A 13,168-nucleotide genomic window follows, 5' to 3' on the forward strand; every position below is an offset into this window, starting at 1 on the left:
AGTATCAGAGCGCTGTGTTGGTCTAATTAAGAGTACGGTGATTCATATCTCGGCGTTTAAAAACCACAAAGGATCAGCGTTCATTGCTATTCAAGTGGTATACTGCGTTACTTTTATAGCGATCCTTACGACCTAACTTCAGCAAATCCGTTGCTACGACAGTCGGGTCTTCACAACCGGAACGTACCCGGATTTTTATCCGGCCAAGGACAATCAACTCGGCAGTATTCTGCCGCTACAACAAGAACGTTACTTAACCTAACCATGCAAGGGTGCATTTTATTAAATTTCTAAGCTTGCTATTGTGCGAAGTTTCCAAAGGTTTGATGTGATGATCCTCCATGTAAGTCAATTCTGTTTATTTTTTTTTTTTTTGATGACTTATGCCCAGCTCTTGACCGATGCTACAGCTGCTATTATGCCCGTCTCTTTCGACCAATTCAGCGATTTTACCGCAATTTTCGACGACAGTCCTCCGGAGCGTGGAACACCAGAACGAAAACGTTGAAACCATCGTTGTGCGGTGGAAATGGAAACTGTATGGGGTCCATAAACTGCACACACTTTATTGGCGGCTTGAGATGCATTTTTGTCTTTATCGTAGTAGTACTGTAAAATATGCCGTATTTTGCTCCATGTTTGCGACGCTATAACTCACGAACGACTTAAAAGAATCGACAATCAATCAAACCGTGCGAATAAAATTACAACTAAGACTTTTTTGACAACCTGATAGCTTAAACTTATTTTGTGGTGCCTTTGTAACAGTAGTGTTCTAAGACTGAAATGATCAACTAACATCCACTGTTTCAGTTACATTTGAAAAAGCAGTGGAGTCTTGGCCAATTAAAGGGAACTGTGTTCAAACCAACACCGAAATTCGTCCACCTTACCACGAACTTTTTATCATGAAATTTAGTGGGACTCTACTTAGTATATTCTACTCCTTAATATCTGCACTTTATCTGGTATCACAAAGGACCAAAACTGGTTTTTGCGTGACTCATTCGCCTACCAGATTAATCTAATTTATTTCTTAAAAATGGAAATTAACCTCAAGTATCAGAACAAACATTCTGTAGAAATTATGATTCGTTTTCCAAAGAGACATCACTTTCAATTTAACTCTAGAGCACACAAATTTGTCTTGTTGCAAACTATATTTTACCTTCTACTATATACATATGTATACTCAAAACAGTTATATATTTTTGGGTTTAATTTTACTGCCAAAAAGCAAAAACAAAACTAAGAGACGAATGTGTCTGCTCCACTTTCACCAATTAGGCACAACGATAAATTTCCAAATGGCAAAGCGAACCGCAATGCGGAAAACCGCGCTCAACTTCATTTTGGTCGAGAACCCCACGACAGGAGACTAAACAGCAGGCAGGGCGCGGTCAATGGGTCAGTAATGAATCGCGTCGAATTGCCATTGGTCATTCAGCGGCTTAGGCGCTTCAATGGTTATGCGGGGCGCAAATTTGTGGCACTAGCCTTTTTAAGCGAACTTTTTCTTTTGTTTTTTGCTGCCTATTTGTTTATATATTTTCATTGGTTGGCAGCAGCGTTAAATAATTTTTCAAACAGCTACCAACGGCAGTCATTCTATACAGTTTTAATAAATAAAATAATATACTTGTAGATTCGTTAATAAATGAAGACCTTCCGTTGACTGTCTGTGAATACTGTGCGCAGTGAGTGAGCTGCTGGAGATGGCATATTGTATATATATGTATTTAAATAAATAATTATTTAACCTAATTTTCCAACAATTTATATGCAACCATTTGCATACAATATATATGTATACATATAGATATACATATATATATCCAGTTATTCAAATGCTGAGGTTAGAAATAGAAAGAGATATGAATGAGCGCGGGCAATCTATTTTGGATTGTGCGCATTTTTAATGCAAAGCAAATATTTGAAAATATTCAAGGCTACAACCACACGAGGGACCCTGGAGATTAAAATCACAGCGCTAATGGAAGACATGTAGCACAATAATAAAGAAATTAAAAGTAATTAGTTCAGCTCTGAAGCAGGGTTTAAAGCGAGCTGTGATACCCAGACCAGCAATGAAATGGGATACATTTTTTATTTACACAACTATTCGCTGCGCTGGAGTGTGAGTGAGGAGTTTGTTTGGAATTTATTAGCACCACGCTAAAAGAATCAAATTTTCAGCTTTCTGCATAATTAAAAACGCCTTTGGTTAGGTATTTACTTATGCCGAATTAAGGTCAGCGCGTTTGAGCTAGCAGCAGCGCAGCGGTGTGGATTAGTCAATTATTAAAAATGGTTGTCCTTGAAGGTGGTGAATTGGGGTATACCGAGTTAAGGAGCAGGGCGTGTTGGTGGAAATAGAAACAGAAATTTGCGGAGCCACTGAGACTCTTTTGGGTATAGTTTTGGGTAAAGTTTCGTATATAGTTTTGAGTATAGATTTAGGTATAGTTTTGGGTATATAGTATTTGATTATATTGCTATTTTCAGCCATCAACATATATATTCTATTTAAGTAATAAAGTACTTTCATCACAAATTTATTTCAAATCGGACGGACTAACATACACTAATAGCTTTTCTTTTAAAAACTTGAGCCACAGGAGGATTTTACAATTATTTCTTCTTGAAATAACCACCAAAGTTATATTAACTTCTCAAACAATTATGGTCCTTTTAGAGCAATGAATTTCACATTGAAATAAGGCACAAATCTCTCCAAGTTTCGACTTTTAAAGCCTTTGTCGAACTGCAATAAACATTTTTTCGATTTTGCCCTCACCTAAAAGGAGCATTGCAAATTCCAGTTGAACGCCTTTCAACCACTACCGTTCAAGTTCGATTTCCAACAGCATCTCGCACGCTTTGTTTTGCTTCAGTAGAAGCAAATTGCTCACTCATCCGCGCCACAGCCGCACACTACTGCTAAACGCCTATCTTTTGACACAATGCAAATTCGTATTGAATTAAAAATTGAAGAGACTTTTAAAGCGAATCTTATAAGTTGTAGTACTTGAGTTGCACTCGTTGGCGCTTAAGTGCACTTCAGGGTAATTTACGTGCGGTGCAGCCGAGCACCGAGCAAATAACAAAAGCGAGACCCTCAACCAACTTGACTGCGCTGAACTGCCATGTAGTTTGAGGCGGGAAGTAAGCAGATGCCAAAGAAATCACGTTTCATCCCAAGAAAAAGGCCAATATGCGTTGGCACGAGTTTACAGCCGGAGGCGCGGTGGTGGCAGAAACACACTCGCCAACACTGCTGAGTGGTTGTTTGTGTTTGTGGCAACAAGCGGTGCTAGACAATGCGAGCTGCAGTAACGACACCCTTGAATAATAAACACTGCCAGTGCATGCGATGTCTACTGTCATTGTTTTGGCACTGCGGACCCTACATGCAACCAACAAATAAACCAGCAACAAGTGCGAAAGTACAACAAATTCTAAAAAACGAAATATGCAAAATGTATTAAATGTGACAACGAAGCGTTCTGTCAGTTTCACGTGAGAGAAAATATGTATACAAAAACATATAAAACTGTAAAATTTCGGTTAGTCAGTTAGGACAGCAAATGTGTGAAAAAGTAGTGTTTTGTGGAACTCACGGTCGGTTACTACACTTGACGGTTGTCTAGTCTACTTTTAGGCGCACGGTAGCAATGAAATACAGTAGCATAGAATAGTTATGTGGAAAAGATAACTGTTTTTGACAGTAATAGTTTGAGTGTTGTTGTGGGCCAAATTATAGCTGGGGCTCGTCTATTTATTTTATGATTTAATATTGCTGCCGAATATTTGGAGAAATTCAGTATCAATTGTAGAATATTATAGCATAAGGTGGACACTGAGTGAATTTCTAGCAGGCAAAAGCTTCAGTGATAGTCATTAACCAGTGGGAGCCGTCTCGAGAAACATGAATATAGTAAAGTTCTTCAAAAGTAGAGAATTATTTTAATTTCAAAAAAGATTTTTAAAGTTTCTACGCAGGAATAATATGAACATTGGCAGAGCAAGTGATGGCATAAACCTTTAAGGCAGAACCTCTGAAATATATTCCAATGTCAAAAAGAGCAATCATTCTTCGATTACAGAACATACATAATGTTTGGCAGTATAGCACTAAGTTCCTCGATACTCATCGACCCTTCACCAAGTGTAGAGACAGATGGATGTATGATCTGCAAAGCCTTACTGAGTTAGATGAGAGATCTTTAAGCATTTTTAGTAATATAGCATAAAATTGTTATTTAGCTGATTGGTGAAAATGTGAGTGCAGTCGGCCGCACATAAGTTACCATTAGGTCTATTATACTGCTATGTGGTTACAAAAGTAACCAAAGTAATCTTCAGAAACTCTAAAGATTTGGTAAACAAACTAGACTTTTCCACTCCAGCTTAGCAATGTACATTAAGTTGGAGCCATTGCTAGCCGTAGAAGATATCGCAGCCAGCTGAAGGCAAGGCATTCGCAAAAATAGTAACGAGGAGGATGAGGTGCAAAAAAACTAGGCACCTTTCCTTTATTGTCCAGTGTTTCCTTCAATGATACTGAAACATATTTTTAGTCTCCCCTTTGGCAAACCAGAAGGCATATCCGAAACAGACTTAACCGTCTTAACAAATTTTTCAACCCCTGGAACAGAATATATTGAAAACAGAACCTATATTCTGTTCCAGAATATAAGACTTTGTAAATACCGCAATGAACGGACATTATTGGCTCTTCAAGGGAATTCCTGTTAGGATCGGCCTCCTAGATCAACCTAATTTCGGCGATCGATATGTTAATTTATTTTTGCTTCAGATGTAGGGTTTCTGGGTACCATCGAAAAAGTGTGTCATGCAATCTCATTGCAATTAATCGCGACTTCACAGGAACTAAGCCTATTTCCGCAATTCAACATAACCTATTCCTATGTGATAGAAGATATTATCCGAGTCACCCATCGACAATCAAGCTACGAAGAACTTTAGTTGCCATCTAGCTGTCCGCTGGAAAGTTGTTGGTTAAACCAGAAGCCGACTTCTTCTGTTATGCCAACAATTTCGGCCTGAAAGACAAATTGTGACATAATAGTTTAAAACTAACCACTGCGTATGGTTTATCATATAAAGAGCCGTCGCTTAGTACCATTTCAACAGAATAATAATCATTTCAACAGAATAATAATTGTTTTGGAATTTATGAATTGAGATGATTCATTCGTCGAATTTAAAATAAATGGTTTCAGAGGTGCTTAGTCCAACAACCAACTGGCTTGCAGGAGCGAATTGTGTTTGAGAAGAACACTCCTATATAAAACGTTTAATTTCATATAACAATAGTTACGCCTAAATCGTGTACTCACCTCTAGCAGTTAAATTCACATATATCCATAAAAATATCCATGAGTATTTTGTGGCTGTGAACGTCGTGGGTGTTGTGCTGGCAATCAATGTAGTCAATGTGGTTAAGAAGAGGCGCAACGTGGTGGCTGCGTAAAATGTCGGCAATCTTATGGCAGGCGTTGCGGTGAGCGCTGCCGATGAAAATGACGGCGTGACATTTATTGTTGCACCTTTATTGCCTTTCTTTGCTTGTTGTTGCACAGCAGTCGCATTGCCGCTACAGCAACTTTTATTGTGGTGCTTAAGAGAATCGCTAAGTTTCGGAAGTGTCTCGCTAGCTGGCGACATATACTTTTGCGCTGCTGTTATTTTTGCCAACGACAATAACTCAGCTGTTGTTGACATGCTCTCGAGCATGTTGTGATTTGTGTCTGCTGGCGTTGGCGCTGTGGCTGTTGCTATTGTTGCTGGTTGTATGTGTGAATCAGTTGAAGTTTGGTGTGATTCCTGTTGTGCGTCAAATGTCGTTACTATTGATGAAGATGTGTTTACTAGCTGTTGCTTGCTAGCTGCGTCTAGATAATGAATTAGGTGTTCTGCACGTTGAATGTCCTTTCTTTTTCGACGCCGCCGCAAGCGTCTTTTTTTGCGTGTGCACAGTCTTTCGGTTGATTGCGGCCCTCTAAGATAGCTGCCGTTTGGTTCACGGTTATTGCTTATAATTATATAGGTTCTGTCTTTGTCTGGCCAGTCGGTTCTGCTGCGCTTATGGCCAGCATTGTAACAATTTTTCCCGCTTCGATTTCTACTGTACTTTCCTCCAGCTTTTACGGGACTGTCACTGTTACCACTACAACTCGATTGTGGCTGCGAAGTGCTGCTACTTTTACTGCTTAAGCTCGACGCACTCTTGCTACGCACCATGCCACATACTCGCTTCATTTCACGACTGTCTTTCGCGTTTTCAAAACTCAACTGATTGTTCCATGTGCACGTATTGCTTATGCATTTTGTGGCAGCGCTTTCACTGAAATGCAAGTCTTCTAAACTTTTCGCGTGGTGAAAGCTTGACGTTTCCACATGTGTGGCCGCGCCGTAGCTCTGCTTATGCGCGACCAGCAGCTTTTGCCAATAAGCGTTTAACGCTTGCCACTGTCGCGCATTTGTGGTAGGCGTGGTTGCTTTAAAGCTATGCTTGTTGCTTTTTCTGCGAGTTTTGCGTAAAAAATGCAAATAAGTTATATTGCGTTTGTGGTTGCTGCTACTACTGCCGCTTTTCCTAATTTTAGACTTCGCACTTTCACGGTTTCCGGCGCTAAGCTTTTGCAGTGTTGCATTTTGGGCGCTTTTACTCACACTATGGCGTCTGTGATCGTCTTCTTCGTCGTTGATCGACATCATTTTTTCGCATTTGCGCAGATCTGACGCCCACTGGTACACTAGCTTTTACTTGGTCGCAGTTAGTCGCAGAGCTTTGTTGATTTCGCAAAATAGGCGTTCACTTCTTCTTGCAGCTTCAGTGCTTTGGTGCGTGTGTCTCAGTGCTGCATAAAATAAAATTCGAGTTCTTACTGTATATGTTACAATATTGTACTGCTTATAGCTGCCTAAGTTTTATGGCGAGTATTGCAACATTTATTAATTTTCTCCACTTTCAGTTTGTTACTTATTATTCGAGTTAATTTTTAGTAAATTATGCTTAGCGTTATTTGTGTTAATATATTCTTCGGAGTTCCTTTTTGTTTACTTCAATTACAACCCAAGAGTTTTATGCTACTGCTCCGGCTTACAGTTTAGATTTCCGTAAGTTTTGTTTATAACTAATTTGTGCTGTTGCAAGTGTAGATTATTCTTGACGCTTAGACTTAAAAATACCAATGATCCAGTTTATTACTTGGAATTGCAATCAGTGGTTATCTATTAAATGTTTATTTTAGGAATGTTGATGGCTGTTTTAAATTTTTTTTTTTGGTTTCGGTGTGAGTTTGGTTATTATGATGACTTATTTTAGTACTTTTTGGATATCTTCTGTTGAATATTAGCGCAATTATTGATTAGGTATGGCAGTGATCTGTACCATGATGAACTGCAGTGGGTGTAAACTGCAAGAAAAGAACAGATAAAATCAAATTCAACATTTCAGTTTCATGTATAAAATAATTAAAAGTAAACCACGATTTTTATGATTTTTTTAAGACGAACTACTTATTACTAAAAATTTAATATGTATGTAAACGAAAATCGCAATTAAATGAATTTTAATAATCGACGCTTCTATTCGACAAATCTTGGATTAAATAGATCCCATACCTAAAAAAGGTTGTCTGGCGATGAGGAGGAATTTTTTATTTGAAATTGTCTAATATCAAAAATCTCATCTCTTCACTTATTAGCTGACAAATATATGTATCTAAGAAAATCGCGTGAGATTTAAATCAATCAGACTAACCGTGTTTGAGAAATGTTCCTCACCATACCAAAACTGTCCAAAAACTCCAGCTTAGTTTTGTTTATGCTATTCTCACGTATTTGCAATCCACTCTACGCACAATGTTGACTCTAAAACTCCTAGTAAAGCCCCACTCGACGAACGAAGACCAAACTCTACAAGTCGCTTAACATTGCCGTTCTGCTTTGTGGTAAAAACTACGCAATGATCAAAGAACTCGATTAGGAACCCGCCGTTGGAGGCAGCGGAATAGGAAAACCTGTACTCCTTTGGAGACATTGGCTGGAGAAGAACCTTTCTGCACTGAGTATTTTCAATTGGTGACAAATACGGAAGAGGAGAAACGACTGCCGCGCTATTGATGTCTAGGTTACAACCACGTAAGCTGTCTCTAAGCCGGTAAAAAGAAAAGCAATAAAAATATTACAAATACACTGCAATTTTCGAAAATACATACTTGTAAGATCAACTTGAAATTTTCAGAGAATATTTTCGCATCTATGTACTATCGGCGTATAAGCAGAAAAGTTTGTATTTTATACCAGAATTGATTATAACACGTCAAAATACGCAAAACTCAAAAAAGTTCAGGATTAACGTCATATGATCATACAAGTTGAAAGATCTTAAATTTTCTTCATTTTCGAAAATTAGTTTGTTGTTTCTATAAGCTTTAGACTCTTTGATTAATATATTAACTTTTAATTCTCACTTCGCATTTCAGTTTAACTACAAATAGAATTCCTTTGTTTGCTCTTTGACATTTGAATGTCTCCATTGGGGGCATTCACACACTTCACATAGACTTGACGCGCGCCAGTGTATATAAATGTGTGCGTGAATCACTTTTAAATAAAATGCTCACAAATATCAACATAACCGTAAGTATAATGTTTAAAGCAGATGCCGCTGGATGCGTGTAGTGACTACAACAACCAGCAGCAACAAATTGAATTGTCCATTAGGGTAAAATAAATATATAAGAGTATTGCATTGTTGTGCTGCAAAGCAAACTAAACAAACATAAAAAAAAACAATAGCAAGCAAAGATGCAACAACAACAAAATAGCGTAAGCAAATAACTTCCTCATCCAATTTAGAATATCACTGTTTTGTTATAGTTTTGTTTGTGTGCGTACGGCACATAATCTGTACATGTGTGCGTATTTGCAAGCGAATGCTGTCAGACTATGTGTGTGCAGAATGAGCTTTTCAAAAATTCATGGCAACGAAAAGGGAAAAACTTGTTTCCAATTATGCAGTACGATCAATATAACAGTACAAAGTACGGTAGCTGTGGGGATTTCAGTTTTAAATTAATTTTACACCGTTGGAAGATACTAAATAGAAGCGTGTGAATAGGTAAGGTTAGAGCACTCATACGCCATGGTGTATCTATCGTAAGTAATTGTGGGAGTTGAAACCTGTTGGGAACATTGATTTTTAAGAGATTTTTAATGTAGACAATGGTGCTATGATTAGTGTAGTGTTAATTATTTCCTAAAAAAAAGAGTACCAGCAATAAATTCTGCAGTATATCCGAGTTCATATGCCGTTTGTTTAGAATAAAAAATTTCGTAGCTTTCTGTTCGAGCCCAAATTTAACTAAAAACCAGAGAATATTTAACTTTTAGTGTCCTGAATCAAAAATTCCTGTTCACAAGTGCATTTTCTACAGCATTGACGAGCAAAAAAAAAATATCTTGAATTATATCGGTCAGTTTGTATGGCAGTTATACGCTATAGTTCTCCGATCTTAACAGTATGTTCGGAAATTGTAGCATTAATGTAGCATAATGTTCCGATATAGACGATTGCGATACATGAGTAGATTCTTGGGGAGAAGAGATCTTGTATAAAATTTCAAATTGATATCTCATAAACAGTGGCATTAGTTTGAGTATAGTATACAGTCAGGCAGACAGTTGACTGAGCTCATCACTCAGATTATTTATCAAGATATTCTTTATAGAGTCTGCTATGTTTGTTTTAGGATGTTAAAAACTACGTAAAAAATTATTATAAATAAGCGTATTAAAATTTTTGCAGTTTCAGCTCCAGAAAACAGGTTATTTCGAAATGCTTGCGGCCTTAAGGCAATAAATGACCTTACTGGCTTTAAAATATCGAATCTACAACACTTCTAAAATATTAATAGTTTCGGAGATATAGTCTTGAAAACTTTTGCGCTCGAGGCTAGCTAGGTTAAGAGCGCCGTTTTTACACGCGCTCTTCTCGAAACTGTGTTTTTGAAGTCGGTTGGGCAAGATTTCTTGACAACTACTCGACCAATCTTCATGAATTTTTTCTTTTTTTTTGAGATACATTTCTCAAAGAATTAGGATTTTTTCGATTCCAAATATTTGGAAAAAAATGTTTTGAAAGTTTTACTGAAAATTTTCATTTTTTAAAGATGTTTGCCAAAAATCCAATTTTCAGTTTATTCTTCCTTCGTCCAAGTTCTCAGCAAAGGTTTTAACTAAAAACGTATTTCTTAGCTGATCTGGTAAGGAGTTATCCTACATCTTTCTTCCGAGGGGTCACCGGAAATGGCGTCGAAACGGTTGAGTGCGTAATAATTTTTTCTAAAAATTTCAATATTTATTTTTTAGTTGGGTATTTTTCTAACAATAAAAAAAATTCTATTAAAAATTAAATTTTTTAAATGAGAAAAAAAATGGAAAAAATCCTGTTTTTCCACCCGAGAAAGCCCATGTAACGCTTGAAAAACTTTCTGTTTGCTAAACTTCAATTTAAGCCCAACTTTAATACAATCCTTTGCATTACTCAACAAATTTAAAACGTTTGTTACTTATACGCCATGACTGACTGCAGCACACTTAAAACGGCAAGACATATCACATTGATATTCATAATTTATTTGTATCGCTTCCTGATTTATAGTTCTTACTACACGATCAGACGTTTTTATTTGCATTCCTACTTTATTATTATTTCCCTGTGCGCTGCACTCATGCAGGCACAAACACATACATACATATATGACAAACTTGTAAACGAGCCCTTGCACGTTGATACGTCTCCCCTTGTATTTGATTCATTTCAAGTTTGCATTGTTACCACACCCAATGAATTGAGTTTTGCAAGCCAAACACATTTACACATACACATTCATATGCGTAGCTTCATATGTTGTGTGCCATTTTAAGTACAACAAAAATAACAATAGTTGTAATGAACAATAACATTGGAGACAATATAAACAGCCAGTAGTAATCACCAGCATATGCCTTATGCCTAGCCACACACAATGTATATACGTATATATAATATATATATAATGGTTTGTGTATACATCGAAGGCGTACCCTGATTTCGCAACGCTCATTCAGCCGATATATTTCCGTTTTGTCTCTCTCTGTCTGTCCGTTTGATGCACAAACATATTGCTCCGTCTATCTGTCAGCTTGTACAGTTGCTCTTCACACCTTGCCACAGCCTTACTTACAGCCCATTTATGCTCTTCAACGCCGTGCGGTTGATCTGCCAGTCTGAATGTTACGTGTGCTTTGTTTTCTTCATGCAGCCCGCTTGGGGCAGCCACAAAAGCTCCTCATGTTCGTTTGTCTTATTACGACAATAGCTGTTGCTGCTGATGCTATTGTTGTTGCTGTTGTTATTGTTGTGAATATTCGTTACGAGCATTGTTTCACATATCATTTGTAATAAATAAATACGAACATGTGTCGCCGTCAATGTCTGCATGCATATAAATAAATGCTCGCACACACACACATTCTCATATGGAAATTTATTATAACCACACACACACACACTCTATCAGTGGGTATGCTTTATCAGTAATATCCTGGCGGCTTTAAACTTACAACTGCACAGTTGCTGGCTGCTTACCTCGCATATCTGTTTGTGTTATGAGCATTTATTTATGCATACCATTACACGCACAACTCATACATAGATACATTTTAAAGGGACTTCCGTCACGTTTTATACCCTTCTGCTTGCGCTTACGCCCACACACTGGCATTATAAAAGCTGATGGCGACACGTAGTACAACATAACGGTCTGCATATGTATAAAGTACCAAGTTTAATCTGAATATGGCATTTTTATTTTTGTTAGGGTCCTTCTGCTTATCGACATTTAAATGTAATAAATTGTGTAACGTCCAGCTAAACATATTGATGAGGGATCGTTTGCGCTACTACGCCAATACACAGTTGATGGTTAAGGATAAGCACACGCATAACCATTTGCATATGCGTAGAGACCTTGCAGAGAGCTCGCTTGCAGGTGGAAAGGCACACTATATATGGCCGCCAATATCAAAAGAGTGAACACGTTATTCAAATTTACTGCAAGACTTTTAGCAAGTTCAATGAACTCTACGAACCATTTCGGGTGTGCAAGCACATTAAAACGCTGTTTGGTGTTGGAGAATTTATTTGACGCAGCAATTTTCAGGCGTCGGTCACATGCCTGATATAAATAATCATGTTTACTTTTAATAAAATTTCTCAACAAAATAAATTATTTTATTTTCACTCAACTCAAGTAGTATAAAGCAAATAAAGTTCCATAATAATAATGAAATAGATGTGAGCTATTGGCTGCTATACTGAAGCACCGCTTTAAAAATTTGTTTGTAAATTTTTCATAAGAAATCTGAGATCAAGTAAAGCGAGCGACGAAGGGATGAATTGAACACGGTTTATATACAAAGTCTTTTCATTCGATTACAATTAGAACAGTGTAAAAATGGATTGCTGAATTTAAACGTGGTCATACAAGCCTTGACGACGATCCGTGAAGGACGTCCAAAAAGCGCATCAACACCAGAAATCATAGCCAAAATACAGAATATGCTTTTGGAAGATCGTCCAATGACTCAGAGATATTTAGTAGAGGCTCTACCTACACATCTCATTAGGCAATGTGAGCCATATTTTATGTGAAATTTTGAGTTTAAGAAAGTTGTGTACACAATGGTTTCCGCATTCGCTAACAATGGAAAAAACACACATTCGAATGTCTGAGACTTGGCCCAATCACCATGATCCTGAATGGAAACAAGAGGCTAAAGGGTGGTGTGAGTCTGGTTGTTCGGTGTCACAAAAGCAGTTTGATAATGGCTAAAGTTCATGGATTAAAGTTTGAATTATTGTAGCATTCACAGTATTTAACTGTTTTGGCCCCTAGCGACTTCCAATTATTTCCAGAACTCAAAAAATGTATGCGTGGCAAGTGTTTTTAATCAAATGCTGAGGTCATAGCGGCTGTTGAAGCGTATTTTGCAGACCTTTCAGATTCTCACTTCAGGACTGGGATGCACAGATTAAAGGACAGTTGGAGAAACTGCGTTAGTATTCAGGGAGATTATACTGAATAAAAAA

General features: G+C 37.5%; 1 protein-coding gene across 1 annotated transcript in view; it reads right to left on the bottom strand.

The window, feature by feature from the left end:
- Positions 1 to 13,168, bottom strand: part of LOC108972606 — a 201,163-nt gene that overhangs the window by 114,744 nt on the left and 73,251 nt on the right. Inside the window, exon 2 of the mRNA XM_018939252.1 lies at positions 5,364 to 7,445. Coding sequence (XP_018794797.1) covers positions 5,364 to 6,744 — 1,381 coding nt within the window. The 5' untranslated portion in view covers positions 6,745 to 7,445. The remainder of the gene's footprint in view (positions 1 to 5,363; positions 7,446 to 13,168) is intronic.

Source organism: Bactrocera latifrons, unplaced genomic scaffold (genome assembly GCF_001853355.1).
Source record: "Bactrocera latifrons isolate USDA-ARS-PBARC rearing strain unplaced genomic scaffold, ASM185335v1 scaffold_41, whole genome shotgun sequence".
Classification (NCBI taxonomy): domain Eukaryota; kingdom Metazoa; phylum Arthropoda; class Insecta; order Diptera; family Tephritidae; genus Bactrocera; species Bactrocera latifrons.